This window comes from Colius striatus, chromosome 3 (assembly GCF_028858725.1).
Source record: "Colius striatus isolate bColStr4 chromosome 3, bColStr4.1.hap1, whole genome shotgun sequence".
NCBI lineage: Eukaryota > Metazoa > Chordata > Aves > Coliiformes > Coliidae > Colius > Colius striatus.
The window spans coordinates 64,054,029-64,079,515 of NC_084761.1; the positions used below are offsets into that span (position 1 = coordinate 64,054,029).

The following is a 25,487-nucleotide window of genomic DNA, read 5'->3' on the forward strand; positions in this document are numbered from 1 at the left end:
TAATATCACAAATGCACACAATATGCTTTGCATATGATTGCAAAAACAGCAGCACTCTGGAGCCAAGCACACGGTTTAATATTATAATAATGAGTCTATTTCAATGTAGTGGATTTTAATAAGACTTTAATAACACTGGTATGAAGCCAAATTACATAATGTCCCAAAATATGAAACAAAGCTTTTATAGAGAAAATAAAAGCTCACTGAAGTATAACCATATTTAACAACAAAAAACCCAAAAACAACCACAAAAACAACCATCAATGTTATCTAAACAAAGCCATTAGGCATATTTAATTTTAAAAAATCAAATTAGAGGAAAGGAACTCCAATCTATTCCCAGATCTCCAGATAAAATTAAAAAGGATATTATTTTAGGCAACATTTATGAAAACGAAGGTACGCCAGCGCTGGGAAACAAGCTAACACCATCATTACCTCTTTTGCCACAGATACAGATATGGGCTGACTATCTCCAATTTCTCTCTAAGGACAAAAAATGATTCGGTTACCTTACAGGTTGATTTTAAGACTGAGCTATGTTGGATTGTCTAGGAACAGCTTACACCAATAAAATCATTTCCTTCTACACACAGAAATCAACTCCACGGGAGAGTCCCAAAGGTAAAGGGCTAAATGATTTACTGCCTCAACCCGCTCTAGTTCTGGAGTCTTGAGGGAAACAAGGACTTCAAAGCACCTGTAAAGCTTGGTCTGGTACGGACCACTCTCAGAACGACTTCCTCTCTCACCTTCATCCCTCTCCATGTGTCGCAGTGTTAAGATTGCAATGAAAAGAAAAACCAGCATTTCATTTGTTGGCTTAGGCATGCTGAATGTCACACGTTTTTAAAGGTGTATAACCTTTCAAATATTAGTGTTGTGCTAGTTGGAAGATTAGTATTTACACGGATAGCATTTTTTGTCCTTTGTTAGCTGTTTGGATCCACATATCCAGGAGAGGGGCCACCAGGTATGAGCATGTTCCGAGGCAGCAGCGGTCACAGAGCCCCACCGTTAGCCCGAGTGCACAGCAGTGCCAGCGGCCACAGGCGCGACACCTGGCAACCGACACAGCAGCCAGCCAGGCTTGATCTACACACATCACACTGCCTCACCTACTCTAGACTTTTTAACCAGTTTCAACAGAGGCATTACAAAATTTAAGTAGATTTAGATTCCATATGACAGGACGAAGTGAGGGGGGACATTTTATGCCTTGGATTTCTTAGAAGTCTACTTTAGCTACAGAAGCCATTAAAAAGTCGCAAGTAACTTCAAGATGAAAGGCATTAGCAGCTTTGTAGAAAAGGATAATCACACTCTTCTAGAGACTTAATGAGACTTAATTCACAGAAGCTTTTGACTTGGTGTGCTGTTAATTGAATCAAAGTCAATGATGATCTTCTTACACTTTGGCTTGAATTCCCTAAAATAAATAAATAAAAATGCCGATATTAGTGAGTAGTTAAAACATTTTGCTTGCTTTAGCTCCGGCTAAATTTTTGAAGGAATGGGGAAAAAAAAAAAATAACCAAAAGCCCCTCCTTGGATCCACATAGTTTTCATCTCTACAGGAGCCAATTATAGTGCACCACACTGAGAGAAACCTGGACAAGAAAGACTAAGACAAAAAAGACACATGGGGTGGGTTAGCCTCTACATTCTTCGGCTATTGGAGTTCATAAATTACCCAGGAGTCAAAGGACTTTTAACAACTTCGCTGCAGGTGGTGGCATCATGTTACCAGGGATGGGATTTTTGTTCATATATATTTATATTTCAAATATTCTTATTTTTTTTTTTTGCAGATCTACAGATGCAGGTACACGTATGTGTATCCATAAAAATATTTTAGTATACTGTGTTATGTATCATACACACACATCTACCTATACGGATGTATGTAGAAAGATGTCTGGAATAAATTTTGATAAATAGGTTTTGATCACATTTTTCCTGTCAAGTTTTCAAGGAACACTTTCAAACTCTGCCTCAGTATATTAATATATTTTTTGTGCTAGGGGAATAGATCACATTATGCATCATACTGGGGAAGAAAAAACACAAACTAGTTAAGAGGGACTCGTTTAAAAAATGTAACTTTAGAACTGTAAAATTAATACTGTCACAAAATGTTTCCTTTTATTATCATTAGAGCATCTGCTACAGCAATTAGCAAGGAAGGTATTTGGGGAGCAAGCATATATTTTCCAGTCTACCAGTAAACAAAGGATTATGCAAATAGTGTGGATTTAGTGCCTAATTAAGATCTGCAGTTCAGTTCAAGAGATTCATTAAGTATCACCTATATCCTTAACAATCAATAGAAGAATGAATAACAGTCAACACAGAAAAGCAACTGCTGCTGACCACAGAAACTGAATACTTTGTCCAGAATAACAATCTGAAGCAAAAGAAACACTTCTCACCCCAGAGAAGTTACAAGATTTGACTTGCAAGAGAATGATTTATGCTTCTTAGTCAAACAGTCTTAGTAGACAGGAAATACACCCAAGGACTAAAACAGAATTTCAAGTACTGCTGTGTTTTTTCATGGGTGTTTCTTAGCCCAGTAGGCACCTTTCATCCTAAAATTTTATCTGTCAGAATTGTTATGTTTGCAAATTTTTCAAAGTCTTTATATTAATATTGTAAAACTTTTTAGAGTTGCAAAGCCTCCTTGAGTGCATAATTAGCCTCACCCCTCAGCATGTTATTGCTATCAAACTAGCTGTTGAACAGATTGTCTTTAGGTATCTCTGTCAGCGTCTTAAAAAACTCCACTCTTCAAACATTTTTCAGATTCTCATTACTTAGGGCAAATATTCCAAGTTTTATCCTTTTCTCACCAACCAAAGAAGACTGGACAGCTATAAGCACCAAGAATTAATTAAGGGTGGCTGGTTTGACACCTCCTCAAATTGAGTGCAACAAAAAGACACTAAAGTTTCAATAATGATCAGGTAATCCACAGGAAAAAAAAAAAACAACCAGTCATTTCACTCCAACTCACGTGATCACAGGATAATTCAGGTTGCAAGGGACTTAAGGAGACCACCTAGTCTAGCCTCCTGCTCACAGGAGGGTCAGCCATTACTCTCCTGAGTACACTATAACAAAAAACCCATCACATTCACAATTTCACTTGCAGTCCAGGAACGAAATGAGTATTCCAAATGGGCCATTTTCTCATACAAACGTTACGAAATTGAAATCTAACCATACAAAAGGCAAAAAGAATGCTGCAACGGTCTGTCAATCTAGTATCTTTTGCAGGCATACAGAGCAAGCCATCTACAAAGACTAACAAAGAATAAAACGCTGCATGATGCAAAGAAGAAAAACTTTTTGCCCTAAAGTTGGTCTCTTTCACATACCATTTTCTTCTTTTCCAAAAGAAAAAGTAATCCAAAGTTTTCTTACCTGTATGTAATACCTGCTAAATCAAACATCCGCCGCGCAGCTGTCATTTCCACAGTGTCATGATACTTGTCAGACATAAAAATAACTTCCTTTATGCCTAAAAAAAAGTCACACAGAAAAAAACCCACATTAGAATTACACTGGAGAAATTAAAACCAAGAAACTAATGTCTGGTGCACAAAATCAGCAAAGGCAGCATTCATCCACACGCTCTAGAACTCCTTGGTATATACACCTCTACATCCCCAAATTCTACATATTGTACTTGAGAATGAGGCTATGTTAGGTAGAGCTGGTTTGGAAGACAGTTCTTTCAAAGACACTGGCAAATGTTTTTCTCCAATTTCACCCAAGTTTAACTCAGAAAACTAGAACCCAAAGCTCGCAGGGAAAACCGCAAGGTAGACAGAATAGAAATCCAGTGTTTTTGCAAAAGTAATTGAAAAGTTACCTTTCTACCTCTCTAATATAGATAAAATTCCCCATCAAGAATCTGAGCTCCAAATCATACTCTCCTTCCAAATGCATAGCTATAAAAGGATGGTTTTTTTCTCCTTTTGTTCTGTTTTATAAGTAACTCTGTCCCAGGTTTAATCCTCATAAACACACACTGTCTCAAATTATTGAATGATTCTGCTTAAATTACTTAGGCAGGGAGAAATGTAAAGGCTGACCCAAGAGAATTCATGAGCATTTCAGAGCCTATCAACATCTTACTGTATTTTCCCGACAACATGAATATCAATACATTGTGATTTAGTGCTGACCTAAGCGCATAAGGAAAAGGATGACTACACTGACAACAAGCAGCCCTTCTACCCCTGAAGACCATTTGATTTTGATTCTGTAAATAAAAGAAATGCAGTAGAAATACAGAATGTCATCATCTTTCTTCTATAAAGAAAGTAGCTTGCTACTTTCTCCCTAGACTCCTGTGGCCCTTAGTGAAACTCCTCAGAAGAGCAATCCATGCTGGGATTGCAAGGTGTTACTCAATGAGCAAAGTATGTGCTACCTTAAGCAGAGATTTTTATGGAACTGAAGCCTACTGCAGATACTGCCTAATCTGAAAAAAGGAGACACATTTAGGCCAGCACACTTGCTGCAGTGGCACAGATTTATAACAATTGTAATGAAAGACATAATTAAAGTAGGATCATAGAAGTCTTATGACATTTATGAGCAAAGATATTTTAAAATCTTCAAATATCTACCATGCATCACATTCAAATTAAAATTTCATGTATATACTCCCAACAGACCTTTTGTCATGCAGAAGTTTATTTCTTTCTGCCCTACTCTATTCAATGTGTCAGAGCATAGCAAAACTGACAGTAATTATATGCAAAGCCTCTGTTGTTCTTCAGCAGCTCCTGGTCTAAGAAAGTTGCAAACCTAAATTACAAGCAAGCTTAGAATCACAGAAGATGCAATTAGCACTGGAAAAATTTGGCACCATTCAGATGCAAAAAAACCTCACAAGTAGCATCTTATGAAGTTGACAGTGCAATTAATTTAGATCTAACAGCAGCAATTTAACATCAAATACATCAGTGATAAGATACCAAGGAGCAGGCAGCACCAAAACCCTGACAAATCGAGTTGGCACTACTCCTTACCTGCCTGGATGATGAGCTTTGCGCATTCATTACATGGAAATAAGGCAACATACATGCTGCAGCCTTTCACATCAGCTGAGTTTTTGTTCATGATGGCATTCAACTCGGCATGGCACACTGATTCAAAAACAAAACAAAACCAATTCATAATACTATTCATTAAAATAAATCAGTCAAACTAAAATTAAAGTGTTACAATATAACTGCTTACATCCTTTCAAAGGCAAATAGCTCGCACAGCTTGTCATAAAGGGCAGGAGAAGAAATAAAAGCAGAAAAAGCAAGATCAATGAAGGTCAATTGTTCTGACCAGGCTGCCGATTAGTAATGATATCATTAAGCGCATTAGCATTGCCATTTGCTAACACCTATTGCAGGCAACAAAGCCGTAGGCTGTGGGCCAAGTAGTTGCAACCACCCTAAGTGAAGCAATATCTCACAGCTTCACAACTCTCTGGAGTATCTAATTGCCAGTATAAAACAGCTCATTTATGTGTTTACATGCACAGATAGGAACAGTCCTACGGTTACAAGAGCGCACTGTGCACTCTTAAAGGCAGGAGCATCGCAAAGTAAAGCTGAGCAGCTCCGTCCTCCGGGTCTCAGAATTGCTCTGCGTTGCTGCATGATTCTCTCACCCCAACAATGCACGAGACACACTCAACCATAAAAATGCCCCAGCTTTAATATTAAAGTGAGTCTACCACTCATTAAAAGGTGCCAGACTTCCCAAGCAGGAAAACAAAGTCCTCTATTTCTCCATGGATTTGAGACAGGCCACCTAGCAACAGACTACCCTGCTTTATTCCACTGTAACACAAGAGCTCATTCTGGACAGGTTGCACCTTAGGGTTTAAGTTTTTATGCTGTACACATGAGCAGATTATCTCATGTGTTACCAACATGAATGAGAAGAGCGCAGTTTCTGTGCCATCCACCATGAATCTCTGAAAAAAACATTAGGATCTCTGCAAGAATTTCCCCTTTACTCCTAGGAATGACAGCGACTTGCATAATTTATATGCCTACCTACTAAGAAACCACCTGCTGCCCTGACTGACGTCATGGACAGGTGCTGAAGTGTGGTGTGGGTTTGAGCTCATCTAGAGACCTGTATGCGCAGACGACATGAAGAGCTTTTCCACCACTTGTTTTGAAGGAAAGGTAATTTCCTGCTTCCTTTTGTACAGGCAAAAAATTAAAGCAAGCAAAGATTTTTAAGTAGTGCAGCTGCTTCTATGTCCTGACCTCTGCATGAATGCTCTGACCACGTGCATAGTGTGTGTGCGCAGTGCCTCCAACAGGCGGGTATCCTCCCCCAACAGAGATGTTTTCCGAGTGCGCTAAATTCCTCCACAGAATTTCCTATACAGCAGCCAGTGCACCACACATTTACAGCCCCACTTACAGCACACCAGCTTTCCCACAAGTCACAAAGTTTCCTCCCTGCCTTTGCAGAGCTTTGCTGCATCTGTGCTCACTCCTCTCCCTGCAGGGGTGTTCCCCAACTCAGCATTTCTCAAGGACACCTCCATTGCCAGGGACCACAGCGGTGCCATCCTGGTGGATGCCACCAGCAGGCAAGTCACAAAGGACCAAACACTTTGCTAAAGAAAGATCAGTATTGACTTCTACAAGCAGCCTCCAGCATCCCTGTGACCATGCTGTCCATGTACCTTTCCATAACCAGCAAAGCCAGAAACTAACATAACAAGTAGGAAGTTAACAAAAAAACCCCATGAAAACAAAACAAAAAACGCACCCAAATCACAATTATTATTGTTTCTATTGCAACTACAATTAGGTCACGGTGTATTTTAAATGTACGCCATTATATTTAGAAAATCCAGAAAATGCATTTAACTCCAAGCGTATTACTAAGTTGAACTAATCTTATGTAGCCTTCACAATATAGCCAGAGAACTATTCTTCTGGGGTTACAGAGGACTGAGTGAAAAAGACTGTCATTATTTCTGCAACTGGAGCTAGGTTATGTCAACAGGACAGAAACCTCACTTTTAAGTTTCTTTCAATAATATACTTACATTCTAGGCAGCAGTCTAAAGGCCTCCAGAAAGGATGAGGGAATGTTTTTAAAGGCTCTCAGAGCTAATAAAAAAACTCTCCTCCTAATTACTTCAGTAAATATTTTTCCTTCACTAAAACTCAGAAATCTTCAGCCATTAAATCAGACAAGTTGCACTATCAGTATGCAACAAGTTTCCTTCTTTCGCTGATGAGAAAGAAAGGCTCTTTTGGCAGACTTCTACAAACTTTCAGCAACAAACCTCTTCCCAAGAAAAGACAAGCTCAGACCAAAAACAACTTCTAGAAGATAATCAGCTGGAGAGAGAAAATACAATTGTGGCTCTCCAACGTGGAACAAAGACACGGAGACAGTAATAAGGAAGGAAAAGAGACCAATCATTCCAAGAAAAAAAGTAGTGCAAGACAAAAAGTAGTGCGGTCTCCAACAAACCCAGTAGGCTACAAAAGGAAGAAGGCTTCTCATGCACACTGTAGCCTAACCAAGTATTTCTGAATGCACTTACTGCAAAAGAAGTACAGGACTAAAATCTGCATTGATTCCAGAAGTCATTTAAGTTATCTTCCCCACAAATTTCTTTTTTTTCAGTCTGCTGGGCTATTAAATACAAAACCATTTTGGCTGAGTTGTTGGGGCTCGGAGAAATATTCTGGGAAATTATCATTACACATGTCTTTGTTTTCTACATTTCCCTAGACATCTGCTACTGGACCCTGGCTTTGTATTTTCACTCTTAATTTCTTCTTACTCGTATTCCACTGTCTCTGGCAGACAGGCATTGACTTTATCAGCCTATAGATAAGACAGTGGTAGTTCACATTTGGGGTGTTAGGAAGTTTTCTAACCTGTGAAGAGCTTCTGCTAACAGCTACATATTGCTGTCTCTCAGACAATAAGAAGCTAACTTAAAATAGTGTTTCACATGTGCACAGTATTCACAACTTGGAAAACTGTATATTTAAATAGCCTAGTAAAAGTAAGAATTTTTACAACACCCTAGGGGGGTCCCCAGTGTTTTGGTTTTTTTAAAAAATAACATTCATGTGTAGCCAACATAATATTAAGCCTGCAACATTGGTTTCCATTCTGGAAAGTGGCTTGAAAAGTATTCTCAAAAGGCTTCATTAGCTGAAGAAATAACCATGCAATGAGAAGTTAGTGTGTGCTCCGACATTCCCACCACCTGCTCCTATAGTCACGAGGGGGGAAAAAAAACCCCAAACAGCAGAGGAATGACTGCTTCATTACTGGTAGTATTAATAGCTAGTGTTCCTATCTTTTCTCACTGCATACTGCTTTGTGTTCCACATATGAGGCAGCCCTCATCCTTAATCCTATCTGAAAATAAGAAACCCCTACTTACCCTATTAATGGTTATTTTTCAGGATTAACCACTTAACATGAACATAATCTTCGTGGGCTGCAGCCAGAAGTACCCATTCCAGCTACTAAAAGTGTTCTGGCTAGTGATTTTGTAAGAACCACAGGACTAGTCAAAGTGTTTCTTCATACTGTTTAAAGGTTTATGTGTTTGATGAAGAGCCTGGAGTAGGGACCACCATTATATGTCACCTTTTAAGAAGGAAATCAAAAGAGGAGCTGGGAGGAATGACCTTTCTGTGTAATTAATTACTAACTGAGCCAGAGCAGGAATTTTGAGAAATCATGTACTGAAGATGTTACATTTGAAAAGAACACATTTCAACACATGGAGACTGTCATGCAGCAAGCTTTGCCTTATTTGTTAACAAAGGCTTTTATATCACCACATTAACCAACTTGGCAAGTATTATGGGTTCCGAGTACAGAAATACGGTAATAGCACGGCGTTCTTCAGCATAAACCTGGCACAGAACTTCTGTACAGAACTTCTGTAATTCCCTTGGCACAGGGGCTTCTGCAATTTGGCCCACTTTTTCTCAAACTTTTGGTAAAATCTTCACCTTTTTGTGTTAGTCCCTTGCCCATCCCATCTTTGTCCAAGCTTCACCTACCAGCTATCCTTTACTGACTGGACTTGTGACACTGGACATTGCAAGGGCCACGGAAGGGACTGAAATCTTACTGAAAAGAACAAAGGCTGGAGTGACAACCAGTGAGGACTGCAGCTGATGGATCTGGAATTTGTAGAAAGACATCAATCTTTGTTCAGCCCTTGTGAAAGTGTAGGGATGGTTGCTGGTCACTGCATTAGGGAAAGGCAGGACATAGACGGGCTGACACTGCCCTCAGCCACTCCTGCTGCTCCCTCGCTTGTTTGCGTGCTGGAGGAAGAGCAGTCGCCGTGGTGAGGGCAAGGCAAGGATAATAGCACCCGATTTCTCTGGAGTCCTAGTCTTCTCAGACTGCAGTCAGAAAAAGGGATCAGCCCCAGCCTCACTGCTTTCTTCTGTCAAAAAGAACTGGAAAGTGAACATTAGAACTACTCAGCCCATTTATGACCACCACAAAATCCACTGGAGGCAGCCCAGAGAAGCCCCTCTCAAAGCCTGAGAAGCATTAGCTAACTCAACTCATTTCCCAGTTCCTCTCATCCTACTCCCATGTTTGCTCCACTCTCAGCAGCAGAGGCGTTTCTTAGCGGGCAAGCAGAATGAGAGAAATTATTCTTGGCATTTCCAAATCTCAAAACTTTCCAGAGATTTCATGTATGACAACAGAATTGGACAGAAACCCATGCAGGACAAGACAGTGAGCGGCTGTAGGTGGAGACTGTCTCCTAGAGATCCTTTTTCCAGCTGAAGCCTCAGGCTTTGCACTGCCAACTGGAGAGTTCCACACTTCTTCATAGTGCCTTATCAAGTTCTGTGCTGTCAAAATAACAGCTTCTACAAAAGAAACATTTGCCTGAATATTTTTGACTGTTCATCTCTCAAAAATATTGTTGAAAATCTCATAATCCTAACACAAGGAAATGTTGATAACAGTTTGTTTCATTTTACACAGCAGGTACTGTCCAATTACAGTATACTTTTTGCCCCAGCACATATTTCATCATATCAGAACCTGTATAAATATTTGTAAGCATATTTATTCAATATTTTCTCTATTGCTTGGAGGTTTCTAAATTTGCCAGTCATTTTAATTTTAAACTCTCTTAATTAGAGACTGGTTGTCAAATGGATGTTCTTAGATTCCAGTGGAGACAGAGGGCATAAAAGGAACACAGCAACTAGCATTAGTGGGAAGACTTTTGTTAATAGGAGAAAAATGCAGTATTTTAAATGATCAGTGAGAGGAAACTGAGCATCACCAAATCCTTGGATTCGTCTAACAGAAAGAGAGGGCACTCACTTTTGACTCTGAAAGCCAGAATTTTGTCTAATTATTAAGATGCTTCTGCACATGGGACTGAACACAATGCTTCAGGAAGAGATTTTAACAGTATCTTAGTAAAGTAAGTATTCAAAACTGGCTTTCCATTTCTCTCGTGTGTGCAGAAACATCCCTGCTCCTGTCACTGACTGGCAGCCTGGAAAGACCAAGTTCCAACTTCAAAACAAAAGCCCGATTTTGTGCTGTGAAAAATGATATGCTGCAAAACACCCAGTGCTTTCTGAGATAACAAGGCTATACTACTGAACTGTTCAAACATACAGTAAAACTAGACAGAAAAAAAAGTTTTAATCCGCTTCAAGAGTCTCATAAGGAATGCACAGGATCAATACAGGTGATCCACATCGCTATTCCTGTAATATCCATATGCCTCGCAAACATTTGCATCCTCTAAGGTAAAGGGAGCACTTACCTGCCACATCTTGGTGCCTTCTTTTAGTAGCAGCTACGGTTACACTTGGGTACGGGCGAATACAAATGCTTTAACCAAGTACGATCCCCCCCTGGCACTGAGCTATCCACAGCTGAGGGTGCAGGTTAGATATGTACAGTGTATTACAGCAGATGTAGGTAACAGAGACCCTGGAGAATTCCAAGCCAACAAGTTTCAGGACATGGTAAAATGTAAGAGTGACAGGACTCATTTAGCCTTACAACAAAAGTTCAAGAGGCTATTGTTGTCAGTAAGCACATAGGAGAAGGGAGAAAGGAGGAAGGGTTAACAGCAGTAAGTAAGAAAAAGCTAGAAGAATAATGCTGGCACACGCAAGAACATATAAACTAACCACAAATAAATTTAGTGTGGAAATTGGACGTTTTCTAGCCATGAAAGAGTAAATCTGAGCAGAGCTGTGGGGTTAATGCATCCATCTGTTCTGCTGGAGCTCAATACATTTGTTATAGGATCATCTATGATCTAACACACTTTTGCAGACAGCCTCTGGGCCCAATCCCTTGCTATATCTACGCTGCTAAATAGAGAGAGGGCCACGGACTGACCTTGGCCTCAAGGCCAACTGGCATCGACTGGCTCCTGTTCATCTTACTCAGGGCACCGTCAGTGTTACACAGCACTCAGCCTTGGCTTTCCTCAAGGTTCCATGTCTCAAGAATCCCATGGCACCATGTCCTTATTTTGAATGTCTCAGTTCAAAGTGCATAATGAATTGAGATGGCTTTTTTTTTTTGCAGCCCACCAAGAGCAGTATTTTCACAGCATGAAATACGAGTATGCGTTGCCTATCCCCACTATGGCCTGAGGGAGGGAGGGAGGTTAAGCCTCCCATCTCAGCAGGCTTTTACAGGCCTATACAGGATGATAGTTTTCCTTCAGCCTTTCTTCCATTCACCCTGACCTCCAGAGTAGCCTTTGAGTTGAGCTGTTCACAGAGTAATACTCAGGCTTTGCTCTGGAGAAAGCTAGTCAGAGTGGCCTGAAACAGATAAGAAGTGTGTGGATGTTTATGTCTAACCTACAAGAGTACATAAAACCAGGGGGTGAGCATTCGCTCCCAGACATTTTCTGTAGCACTGCAGATGCATGAAGTAGCTCTAGATGACATCTTCCAAGTTAGTGTGGGAGTATATACACAATTACCATTCGCTTTACCAAATAAGCTACACTGCAAGTCTAGTGATGAAGGCACCAGCATTCTCTTGATAAAGTAAGGGAGCACACAGTAAGATTGTGCCATCTCTGAACAAGCTAGTCAGGAAAAAGCAAGGAGAAAAAGTTCAATTTACACAAATGCTGTGATGATTAGCAAAAGCAGAGAGGACAACATGACAATTTAATGAGGTTTTAGCAGCAATTCTATGTGTCTCTGCATCTACCAGAATCTTTTTAAAGCAGAAGATTCTTTTATAGATATACTTGTCTGGTCTGTCAACTGTGCTATCAGGATTAATAAGAAACTGCTAGAGTTTAAATGATCTGTGAATTACAAAATAGGTCGTTTATTCATCACAGCAGACACTTCATGTTACAAAGTTGTGATTTTTTTTTAATGAGGTGAAGACTGAAATTTTGGGGGGGAAGGGCAGTAGTTAGACCAGCTCCTAGAAATGATCTCATCTTTCTGAGCTCTTAGATTGGTTAGTGTATTTTTTAAACATCATGTATTAGAGATTTTTACTTTACTCCCCAACTTTTGGAGTCAGAGTTAATTAAGAACAAAAAAATAATTTCAGGTCATCTTGTACGAAGATTCTTCACAAATTCATAGCAAATTCACTTTTAAGTTTGAATTGGTTGGCTTAGATTTGAGTGCCTGGAACATGTTCAGGTCCTAGAGACCACCCACACTGATCTTAGTTCAGAACTGAGACCTTACAGCAGCATAAAGATTCAATCAAAATCAATATTCTGTTTTCTGTACTTTAAATTTAATCAATGGTCTAACACTTTTTTTCTCACCCTATAAATAAAGAGCAGTCATACCAAGTTGTGCCATTATGGTACTGTCATTATATGTAAAACCAGGGCTTTTGTGCTTTAGAGCAGATTTAGAATTTGGCAGGAGCTAGCTCTAGTATTGGGAAATACATCTCTTATGAAAAATAATAAGAAACTGTCTCACGCTTAAGAGCTAATGTTAGAGGTTTTATAATAAATTGGTAAAGTGAACAAGGACAAAGTACTGGGGTTTTAAGAACTCAAATGTGAAACTGATGAATTACACGCCGAGCCTCTGCATATCATCTATCACTTCAATGCTATGGGAAACCAGAAAACATAAAGCCGGTTTTTAGAGAGCTCTGGGTGAACACAGGGAACATCAAAATTTAGGCAAGTCTAATTTCTATATCAGACCAATTGTTAGAAGTCACGGGCAACAAAGAAGAATTAGTAGGCAGAGATAAATATCGTACACTAAGAAAAGAGTATCTCTTTGCAAAAGCTGAACTCTCTTGCTCGTTTCTCCCCACCCATGAGCTTTGCGATTCTTCCTCCTGCCATTCCTGAGCTCAGGACCAACTGAAATGTCACACACAATGAAGGAGGTTCTAATATCCATTTTTCCTGTGCCCATGGCCTCTGCTGCATCTAGTCTCACCCCACAGAGGAGCAGTAGGGGCTGGTGTGGAAGCAGAAAGATGAAAGAAGAGGATGTAAGAGAGCAAAAACTCCCTGCTTCTGTATGAGTCTCAACCAGGGTTCCTCCCTGGCTATCATCATCAGCTATGCAGCCACCAGCACATCAGCTACTGTAGGCCACAAAGCAGCTCTCCGCTCCATTTCCATGCCGAGCAGCAGCATTCCTGACATGTGGCCCAAGGCAGCCCAGCAAGTTGTCTCCTTGGTTTCTGCAAAGCACGTCTGGTCCAGAGGAGTAACTGTATAGCCCTGGCTGAGAGGTGCACCGTGACCAGTCTAAACAGGCTTGCAGAACACCAAGCTATGCTTGCTGCAAAGATAAAGATAGGATCCAAAGCAGCACTCAGTGATACATACCGTTAAACAGTCCTTGCTCTTCATTCCTGTTGCCCATTTAGTAAACACGAATCAAACCAGGGGCTGAAGTAAACAATGGGAGTCACCTCACCCATAGCAGGGTAGACACATCACATGAGGCAAAAACAGCACAGAACGACAGAATGCAATCATGTACTTCAAGACAAACAAAATTCATCTTCTTCATAGTATGTATTGCCTATGCCATCAACAACACCTACACACTGGAACTTCCCACAACACGATACCTGTATTCTAGACCCAATTATTTGTCTTGCATACACGTGCTCTCTGTCATTTCTGTGGAGACAAGCACAGAGAAGCAGCAGTCATCTGCATACACTGCAACTGTGTGCTAACAAGCTGCGATGTACTTACAAGTTTTCTCTACACCATCCAAAATGGCTCATCATTTATGAACGTACTTTGCCAGGAAGTCTGTCCTTCATAAAGACTGTTTTCATCTCTTTTCAGAGCCTGTACCATATACAGGCACATTAGTAAAATAAAGTGAGTGCAAGAAAAAATGATTGACATTTTACCAGATGAACTTTCACATTTACAGACATCACAAGTCTGACCTGTCAACCACAGGAAGCCTTACCATAAGGATACTTCGTGTCTAGTCTGTGTGCTGCTGTTCTTGTCCAGGGTAGCGCATCATCGCTGCAACCATTAGGCATCCCATTGTATCCAATTCCAACAATCTTGTTTTCTGAATTCACAATACAGGCACCGACCTAAATAAAATCAGATTTATATAGTACCAACAGCATGTAGAATGATGTATCGACAAGATGAGGCCTAAAAAGTCAGTCCTACAATCTTCATTTAAGAGATACAAGCTTCTCTTTATATTAACCACCTAGTGAGCAAGGCTACAACTGTACCTAACTGGTGAGCTTCAAAATAAATCAGGGCAGATGCAACCCTGGTACCTCTCTGGCCATGGAGTCCCCATCCCAGCCTACCAGCACCGCTCCAATGTCTGACTACGAAGTGAAGCTAGTCCAGGGAGCAGGACCAGCATCGAATTAACACTGCTAAGCTTAAGTTTTCTATCAGTTCAGCTCCCTAAACTAGCTTTTCCAGCAGCAGTATGAGCAGCAGCAGCAAAGGAAAAAGGCATAGAAGATGGAACAGAAATGCAGTAGTGTTGACCTAGGCAGAGAGAGCCTCACAAACCTCTGTGGCTTGTTTATGCAAACATTCACCAAAATACCAGACTTTTTAACTCCCACACTTTATTCAATCCAAGTCTGCACAGGGATCCTTCTTACTCAATAAAGCGTCCCATTTTTATGCTTTCTGCCTGTGTATTAGATTTATTATGGCAATAGTACAGATTTTAATTCACATGATGTGTTTATCGACCAGGTCTCGAGTAACAAAAATTTAGCCCCTAAATGAATAATCTTCAGAGTACTAAGAGCCATAATGTACAGAAGCCAGTGAGTAACTGACCAGACTGTTAATATGCCTTTTATTCCTTTACTGTGATTTGCTTCCTTAACTTTTTCACACAAAAGAAGGCTTACAGGATGACTGGTCCTGCAGAACAGCAGGACCATCCTGCTTGATTGATATAGGAGATGTATCAATCACCTCAAACTAATTTTCAACAGAGGCACACGAAAGAAGCAAAGAATGAACACAGACAGTGAAGCAGAGGGGGAAGGGGAACCTGAGGAAGCAACCAAACTAAAAGAAAACTCCAGTGAACCCAAGAACAAAAGAGAATTTTTATACTCTTACAGGTGAGTAAAAGGAACTTGTAAAATGCTGTGTCTTAAAAAATTACAGTCTAAGAGTTTCAGTAGTTTTATCCTCCTCTAACAGTAACTGTATTTACTGGATAAAGGGGAGAAAAGGTAAGTGTTATTTTAACCTCTAAATGAAAAGATTTACAAAACGCCAAGCTGCAGAAGTACACACAGAATTATACACAAGGTCAGACCCAATAAGAGAATTTTTATAAGAAAGGTGCTGACCAAGTGAAAAATTGAATAGCTATATACTGAAAAAACTTTTAATAAGCAATCCTTGAAAGTGCTACATGTGCATCTGATGCGATGTGCAATACAGATTAGGTTATCTTATTCTTTCTCGTTGCCTTTTTACCTGAGAACTTGGATCTTTGCTTCTTCGTGCTGCCAAAAATGCTACTGCCATAAAATATTCAGGCCATTCCAAGTAATCCTCTCGTTTTTTGCAGGACGCTTCATTGTCAAAACTATAGTTTATGGATAAAAACAGCCATCAGCAAACAACATATTGCTAGAGGTATCACAGACTGTATTCTTTTGACATGCACAACTTTAAAGTAACCAGGATCAGAATCTGGCTAAGAAGACCACATACTCGCTAATATTTTAACAGTACACCCGTCAATGTTATGTGCTTTCCAGGAACTTACATACGCAACATTTCCTTTAGGGGAAAGGCACCCAAGCGAGGTTTCAAATTTCAGTTTTAGATAATAAGGCTGAGCTATTCAGAGCACTGAGCTATTCAAAGACAATGCAATTTATCCTTTATAGATAACACCTTGTATATTTCTAAGATTCAGGTATATCATGTACTGGCATTCTTTTCACCCACCAAACAACATAACCTTTTTTATGGCTGCGCTAACTGCAAGCCTCTAATCCAAGATATTTTTGTACCTTTGCCTACAAGTGCTCACAAGATTTCTGTTTGGTAGCTTCCACTGCAGTCAGTCATTCCCGCCCATACAGTTATTGCCATGCATTTGGCTCTCCTTATGATACTTACCACAAAACTCTGAGGCCATTTTGATGGTCCCCTGCTATAAGGAACTTGTGGAGACTGTGAATGTCTCAAACATCTTGTCTTGACACGAGGCTGCTATGGTATTGCTATGAACAGGTGCCTCTAACCACAAAAAAGTATTAGGACTGAGGCAGAGGCCTGCAGAGGTGGGTTGTGGCCAAAGCTCCCGGTGAGTTCTTACAGAAGTTGTTAACGGTGGCTTTTCTGAGAACTTACCAAGATTAAGGCAGGGGCCTGCAGAGGCGGCTTGCGGCCAAATGTCCTGGTAGGCTCCTAGAAAAACTAACACGGTGGGGCATAGACTGCATTGCACGTGAACACCATCACTTTCTAGAAAGATGACCTGAGAGACTCTCACTGAGCAAGCACGTAATTGCTCCTGAAAGACTCCACCTGAACCTGCCCATATGTAAAACAGACACCACCCCACTCTCACTTGCTATGCTGATAAACCGGGCTGGACTTGTCGATGGGTAAAGGCCCTGCCTGCACAGGGCCCAGGGGTACCCCCACCACCAACACATCAAGGGTGAACCGCAGACCAGTGAGGCACCACTGGATCCATGCATGGCCAATTCTTTTACTCTCTCTATCTCTCTGCTCTTGCTGTAGTTCTTAAAGCATTGTGAAATAAAAAACTTTTGCAGCACACCATTTGACCCAAGAGGTACATAAGTTTATTAAACTTGCTGCATTCAGAACTTGACATCTGCAAAGTTTCTCTTGAGATTATGTTCTGTGAAAGCCTTCTAAAAACCGAGAGGAGATGAGTAAAAGACTTTCCCCTTAGATATAATGTATAAAAGCAGAACAAACGGTTGCTTCCTTCCCTGCACTAGGGGGGCTCGTGTGGGAAGGACTGAGGAAAGAAAAAGTGATGCATCGTTTTCTCTTGCCTGCTTCTGGTTGAAACACTGCTCAAACAGTATGAGACAAACAAGGCGATTTCTCAGCTTTTCAGCTCAAAGAGAGGAAAGCAAGGCATCTCTCTCTTTCCCCTTCCCCCACAATATATTTAAGCTTTGCAAATTTTAAGCAAAAGATCAAATAAGTTTCCCAAACCTCTCCTCTATCATCGCTACACTTAAAAAATCAAATCAATGGAACGTCTAAAATACAATGACTAGCCTATCAAAATACAAAGGGCATAGTACTTTTCTTTTTGGGCTCCTCCTGCCAAGGACTACAGCTCAAGACTGAAATACCCTTCTAGCGATGTACAGCCACAGAGAAAAAATACATCACTGGTAACCGCAAGCAGCAAGACATCTCCTAGCAACACTTGTACCAGCACTTTTGAAAGACAAACATTAGAAGATAAACATTTTGTTAATTATTATTTTTATAACAAAAAAACATGTATCAGAGGTTTGCAGCTAGCTTGTCATAAAGAGGTTACGCTATTTGAGTGAAGACAATGCCAGCACATGACAAAATTGTACTTCAGAAACCTACAGGGTGCTATTTACCAAAGATAAATTGCTGGGTTTGAATAGTTCAGATATGGCACATTACAACTTAGCAATTTTGGCTTGTTCCTGGAACGAATGAGGATAACCTTTAAGGCCATCATCTCAACGTTAAGGAGGGAGAAACATACACTCTATATGAAACCAGCACGCACCTCTCACACTTTGACAACGTTGTAAATAGTGCCCAGAACTGTCAATTGTCAAAGCAAACACATATCAAGTATGTAATTCCAACAGTGCCCAAACTGGCTTGAATCATTGTAACTTAAAGGGTTGGGGCCATATCCTACTCAGAAAGCAAAGTATTCAGGGAACAAGAAGATCACAGTAGAAAGAAATTGAAGACATTACCTCAAGCCTCTCCGTGCCAAATTTACTTTTGACAGGTTAACTGCAGCGACAAGAAAGTGCCTCTCAGCTAATTTAACAGATTACTTAAAACATCTCACAAAAGCAGATTTACCAAATCCAAAACACCATTGGACTTCAAATGATCAATTTAATACATTCCCCACTACATGACACTCACTGTGATGTCTCTGGAGATGGACGCAACACACAGTACACCAAATAAAACATACTGGGCAAAGGGCTCCAGAAAGACAATAGCAGTCTGAACTAAGAGGCTGAGAGTTATTTTTGTTAAATTATTCCCTAGCAACCCCATTTATTCAAAATACAACAAAAGCTACTATTTACTTTTCTCATAAATACAGAACTGTATGTAAGCAGAGGTCCCTCAGAGAACCAACTTCACAGGCAGAGGAGGATATATGAAAAGTGAGCAGAAGGCTCACATCAAGGAGAACATTAGAAAAACCCTTACTCAATTACTTCTACTTAACTTCACCGTGTTTGGCGAGATAATTCCCTCAACTCAGTGCACAGGAATGCAAGAGTGTGAAATGGGTATAAAACACTTAATTTCTGATTGAGCAGAAGCCAAGGCCTTGGCCAGCAGTCAAGCACACACAGGAAAAATTAAGTTTATGGATTTGAGGCAACTGATCGTCTTCCCTCCGCTCATTTTTAAGTTCGAGAATTGCATGACTGAAAGCTACTCTAGAAAATATTACAGCTAGTTGTAAAATAAGCAATTAAGGTTTATCCTTGTGATAACTCATAAGAACTTACGAATAAAAATAATGGGAATTGAAAAGCCATGAAGGTAACACTGGTCAAGAAGGGGGAAAAAAAATTATCCCAAAATTCCCAAGTGATTAGTAGTCTGTAGAAAACCCTGCATAAACAGTATTTCAAAAGAAAACAGAGAGAAAGATTCTGTGATTAGAGGACAGTGTATCCCTTTTTAGGTGTTTTTTTTAACCCATTTAGACTTCAAGTCAGTTGCAACGCTGTCTGAGAAAGTAACGCGTTTCATTCAGCCACTAAAAAATTAAATCTCTTAATGAAAAATGGAATTGAGAATCCTAAAAAAAAGGCACATCACTTCAAATCTCTTCATAGGACAATTATGATGGTCAGCTGCACAACAGTATAGTACAGCTGGAGAATTGGTGGGTATCGATATCTTCCCCTTCTCCCTGCTTTTAACCTTTTTCCTCTGCTTTTTTAATCTCTGATGTCAAGTGCATTATGTTCCAAATGTACTGTAGTTTTTTTCCCCTGTATCAAGTATGCTACTGAAGATCAGCTATCAATATTTTGTCACTGAACTCACAGAATTTAAGGTTAAAAAAAAAAAAAGCATGTGTAAAAATTAAACATCTTCAGCAACGCTCTTCTTCCCCAAAACCCAAGTGGGCTATGTGTTCTCCAAGACTTTCAATACTAGCTTCAAGCCTCATATTTTTGTTTATGATGGCTATTATATCAAATGAATGTGGCATTTCCTTTATCTGAGGCTTGTCTTCTTTCTCCTCACATGGGTACTGAGATACAGCCATCATGTATTCCGTACTGGGAGAGAGGGTTTTGAGGGAGACGGAGAGAAAAATCCACTCTTCCTTGAGAAGAATGATACCCTGTACATTGAAAACTAATTATATTCAAGTTTTTCCTGATAGATAACCCACCAAACTTGTAAATATTCTGTAGAAATACTGAGACTCAGTTACTGAATGCACCATCGTTTCTGCGGCTGTAATTGCGTATCACTCATGCCGGTTATTTCACGAAATAACGAATACCAGTTATCCTACCTGCTCTTTTAGCTATCCCCATGACTATCAAAAAAATGCACACACTGAGCCATATCCTCAGTGCAGGGCCTTCTGAGGCTTCAAGAAACGCCTACCGCAGGGCCGCACCGGGCTGGGCCGACCCCGCACCCCTGCCACGCAGAGGCCCCTCTGCCCCGCAGCCCCTTCCCAGGGCAGCCCAGCCAGGCTCTTGCGCCCTGCCCCGCTCAGAGCGCCCCAGCCAGGGCTGAGCCCCCCAGCCAGGGCTGGGCCCGCTGCGCGGCTGCCGCAGGACACGGGCTCCACTTCCACTAGAGCTCTCCTCGCCTCCCACGCCGGGGCCGGCCGCATGGCGCAGGCCGTGGCAGGCAGCACGGCGGAACCGCCGTGGCGGCTCCCGCCCTACCCCCTCGGCACAGGGGGCAAAACCCCCAGGCGGGAATGGCCTGGCTGAGGAGGGAGAAAGTTTAGTCAGTTCGGTGTGCGAGTGGGGAGTGCGGTGCTAGCGGAAGGGGGAACCGGCGGCTGACGAGCGGAGCTCAGAAATGGCACCAGGCGGCCACCCCCCCCGCCCCGTCCGTGCCACTGCCCCCTCAGCGCGGCTCTCGGCGGCGGGGCGGCGGGGCGGCGAGCCCCCGCGGGCCGGGCCCAGGTAGCGTACCCGTTTAGGTGACAGCCGGGCTGGTGGCCGCTCATCGCGCCGCGGGCTCGCTCTCTTTTCGCCGCTTGGCGCCAAAAGGGAGCGGGCGGGGACAAGGGCGGGCGGCGGGAGGAGCGAGGCGGGTGTGCCGGTGCCCCGCCGCCACGTCGCGCCGCGGCCGCGGGGTGAGGGCGGGCACGGGGGGGCTGCAGCCCCTGAGAGGCGGCGCGCTGCTGTTTCAGCGCACTCGTACCGCCCGAGACCTGGTTTCGCTGAATCGGGGGACGGCACTTCCACCCCGGCTTTCTTTGAGCCCCCGCGGTACTTTGATTTACTTTAATACGTGTTCTTGGAGTTTTCCGTTTTGTGACAGATGCTGCTTCGAACGTTATGCTTTGACACAAGCATGCAGGTTTTCACCCCAGCTGACGTACGTGCTATTTATTAAAGTTTGGCGTTAACATATTTAAATGTCTAAAAATCGAGTTTTTGTTCCCTGGACATGAAATTGATGTGGAAAGTGAGCTATGGTTTATTAATACCTCCAGCTGCTGCCAGGTTTTAGAATTCCTTCAGGATGCTCAGGTGGTTGAACATATAGCCCATTACAGTGCAAAAAAAAGCGATATAATAAATAAATATCAAATATTAGGATGGTGTGTTTGTCTGCCTTCTGTGGGGAGCAGCCTACCCTTAGCTAGCTGGTTGCCGCAGGGGCCTGCCTTTATGGAAGCACTCAAATGGGAGCAAGGTACAGATGTTTGCTCCATGAGGCTGTGAGACAGCAGGTGAAGACTGCCCAAGCCCAGCCATACGTGTCCAATTCAGTTCCCACTGGAGGCAGTGACAGGTGCAACAAACTCAGTGAGAGCAGTGATGGACGAAAGGAAAACACTTTGCCTCTGAGAGCATCCCTAAGAGGGATTTGTGCGCACAAGCCGTGCAGTTCGTGCTGCACAGGGGCTGCACCATTGATCTGAATGTGGGCAACAGACGTGGCTGAGATAGTGGTTTCCTGCAGCCTGGTCAAAAATCCAGGAGGGTGTTTCATGTTGTGAAAAAGACAGTCTTGGGCTGGGAAACCAGGCACATAAGGAGTCCTATCCCAGAATCTGTCTTTATAGTTTCCCCCTTGCTGACCATACGCATAGGAAACTGCGTAAGTGAACACACCAGGGAAATTCATACACCAACATGTGTGCAAGAAGATGGCTAAGGCAAGGAACCTGCCATGCTCATAGTTATTCTTGAAGCTATGGCAAATGAGAGAGAGCCTTCAATCAAAGGAACTCAATGCTAATATGTTTTCATACTTAGATTGCTGTATCAGCTAGCTGTCTTTTTTTTAACAACTGACAAACGGTCAAGTATGAAAATGCTACTTAATTTCACAGATATTCCTATTCAGTTGTAACCAGAAAACTTGGCAAAAGCAGCCTGTTATATTTCAGCTGACAAGTTTTCCAGCCCTCAGAGTGGGAAAACATAGCTATTTCAGTTTGCAAGACTTCTATTATCTTAACTTCATATGGACCACAAATGTTCATGTACAGTTTGTTAATGCATGAAAAGGAACAATTAAAATGCAAGAAAAAGAAAAGAAATTTAATGAAACCAGCATCACTCAAGAAAGCGTAAGCCTGAAGGTGAAATGAAAGGCCTGATTATGGTTGATCACGAAGAGAGTTAAAGAGCACTCATTTAATTAATCTGGAGAAAAAAATTAATACAGTTCAAAAAGTTTTCTACTATCTGTATGTGTGTTTCTGCACTCTTGAAATACGAATTAAAATTACTAGTGCTACAATTACCCATGCCAAATTTCTTATTTTGCGTAATTAAGATTCTGAGGACAAACCATAACAGCTACTAACCTCTAAAAAGCAGTGCTTACGTGCTGATCTTACACAGTGAATGACAGGTTTTCTGTTCTGTGAACAGTGATTAGGAGTCCTTACAAACTATTTCCTTCCTCTGAATTTATCACGTTTCCCAGCTGGTATATATAAATCACCCAGAATCAAATTCAAAACACTATGATCCACATTTCTCAAAAAGAGACCAAACTGCGATTCTTGCTCCCATCTCTTTCTCTCCCATCATAGAAGAAAAAAATATGTGCATTGCAAAATAGCTGCTTATATTATTAAGCAATGAGGTTTTTCATTTTTTCATTTTTCATTTCTACAAAATTACATGTTATATCATTTTTGAAATGCAAAGCTTAAATGTTTTTCTCATGCTTAGCAACTAAGATTCTGTAATAATCTTAAACTGCTTGTATACCTTCATCTGTTAAGTCTACAAATGTATCATTTTTAAAAATTTTGCAAAGATGATTGACTCTTCTATCTTGTTCTTCCTCAAAACCAGACCAACAACATTCGGCATTTCTAATAATGCAGCAGTGATACATGGCCTGAGAAGGAAAACTTTTATTTAGTAGACTCCTATAGTGTTCCTAAATGACATGTTTTCTGGAAACATATCTACATTTTGGTTTTCTCCTGGTTTGGTTTATTTTTTTTTTTAGAATTATGCTGAAAAGCTCTCTTGCAGCCAAATTGTGACTGCTCTTCTGAAAGTGTTCTGTGGAGGTGGTACCTGACATGACAGCATCTTTCACCATGCACATATTGGAAGTGTGGTTACAGATACCTAGTGAAAGTTACACCTGGATTAGGTGAGATTTAGGGCAGGATCCTTTGGTCTAAACCTAAGGTTGCATGAGGGCAGGTAACTTGCTTTGCTAGAGGTGTGGGACAAAGCCCTGCTGCCTGGTAGTTCCCATAAGACTTCTCTCTCAGCTGCCTGTTTTGCAAATGAGGCAGATCCTCTGCATCTGTATATCTCCATTAAATGTCTTACGTGGTGACCTAAAACCTCATTTGTGCCCTTCAACTGTCTCAGGACCATTCAGACCTCTGTGACAGAGCTGGAGTGCTCTCGCTCAAAGCCCTTGGTAAGACCGGTATGCACTCAGTTGGGCTAAATTTCTTTTAATTTTGTATCTGTCACTCTATCCCCGTCCTTAAACATTCCTTTTTTTATTCCACAGCAGGATGTATGTGACGAGACATGGAATATCTCAAGGTAGTCTTATGGGTTTTTTTGTTTGTCTTTCATTTCCCAAGCATGGATTATCGTGACCTTGCTATATAGATGTCAATAAACAATCTGAGCTGATTACAAATATTTTAGATGCTCTTATTAATGAGAAGTGGTGCAAGTTTGAAAGACATGCTAAATATATAACCATCTGTTAAGATGCCTATAGTTTTAGCTTACTGCTGACGACATTTTCACTTCTTCTACCTTTTGTCAATTTTGATAAAAGCAGACCAAGTTGAGTTTGGGGAAACCCCAGGTTTCAGACCTCCTCCCCACTTTCTTGCTGCTTGCCAACAGACTCTTGATTTTGTTGGCAAGCAAGATCTCTGCCTGAATCTAACATATGTATAAGTTGTTGCTCAGAGAGTAGTGTTTGCTGTTTGCCAGGATATGTAGAGTATGCAATTTGGTGGACCACCTTGAAATCACTCTAAAAATTTAAAGGAAAAGTAAAAAGAAATTGCTAATGAGCTATTGTCTTTTTCTTTAATAGAATTAATTTTTAAGGAACTAATTATGAGATTTGGAGAGAAACAGAAATAAATAAATATGACATCTTTGTGTCTTAACATCTGGTTCTTATCTGTCTTTTAGAGAAATATTGCTCGCTGACAGGATAATCTTCGTAGTTAAAGGGGATTGATTTTCAGGCAAGTCTTGTCTTCCATATCTTTTCCCAAAGAAGAATTTCTACTTGAGATAAAGTCTTCCTCCTGTACTTGCTTACACATCAAGAACATATTAATTACAAATGGAGCTGTTGGTATACACAGCAGTTCTCAATTTCTATAGTTGATTTAATCAAGAATATGAATTTATGTCTTCTTCAGTGACCAAATTACATTTGTTGCAATGTCAGGCTTTGTTCTGTGAACACTGGAAGACCTAAACAGGGTTAGCTGCAGCAGCTTGTTAGTAAACCAGCCCATTAATAAACTGCAATAAACTGTTTGAATTTAAAGTGTAGCATGTTGTATAGGCAGCATAAGTATTTCAGAATTACAGAAATACAGAATGGTAGGCATTGGAAGAGACCTCTAGAGACCATCTAGCCCAACCCTTTGCTAAGGCAGGTTCACCTAGATCAGATCACACAGGAACGTGTCCAGGTGGGTTTGAAAACCTCCAGAGAAGGAGACTCCACAACCTCCCTGGGCAGCCTGTGCCAGGGCTCCCTCACCTTTAGAGTATAGTAGGTTTTTTTTGTTGCAGATAGATGTCTGTTGCAAATCCAGTATTTTCAAACTCAGATGCCAAAGTTCAGGATAACAAAGTTTTAACAGTTTTTTAAAGACTGAATGCCAGAAACTCTTGTGCATGATTAATATCTCTGTCAGAATCCAGCCAATACTGAAGTATTTCCATGATTTTCATGTCCTAATGAAAACATTTGCTCTGTTCTTAGATTTCAATGGCTTTTATATTACCTTACCTTTCTATAGCAT

The 25,487-nt window shown here is 41.0% G+C and overlaps 1 protein-coding gene across 2 annotated transcripts in view; it reads right to left on the reverse strand.

Moving 5' to 3' along the window:
- Positions 1 to 255: 255 nt before the first annotated feature.
- The window catches only part of DCTD (dCMP deaminase), a 51,309-nt gene continuing 26,077 nt past the window's right edge, over positions 256 to 25,487 (reverse strand). The window contains exons 1-6 of one of the 2 annotated variants that reach the window (XM_061993633.1): positions 20,953 to 21,021; positions 16,007 to 16,118; positions 14,490 to 14,625; positions 5,049 to 5,165; positions 3,430 to 3,526; positions 256 to 1,432 (exon numbers count right to left, since the gene is read on the reverse strand). In XM_061993633.1, the coding sequence (XP_061849617.1) occupies positions 1,354 to 1,432; positions 3,430 to 3,526; positions 5,049 to 5,165; positions 14,490 to 14,625; positions 16,007 to 16,118; positions 20,953 to 20,987 (576 nt within the window). In that variant the 5' untranslated portion in view covers positions 20,988 to 21,021 and the 3' untranslated portion in view covers positions 256 to 1,353. Of the gene's footprint in view, positions 1,433 to 3,429; positions 3,527 to 5,048; positions 5,166 to 14,489; positions 14,626 to 16,006; positions 16,119 to 20,952; positions 21,022 to 25,487 lie in introns of those variants that run through there. The other variant, XM_061993634.1, reaches the window with a different exon arrangement.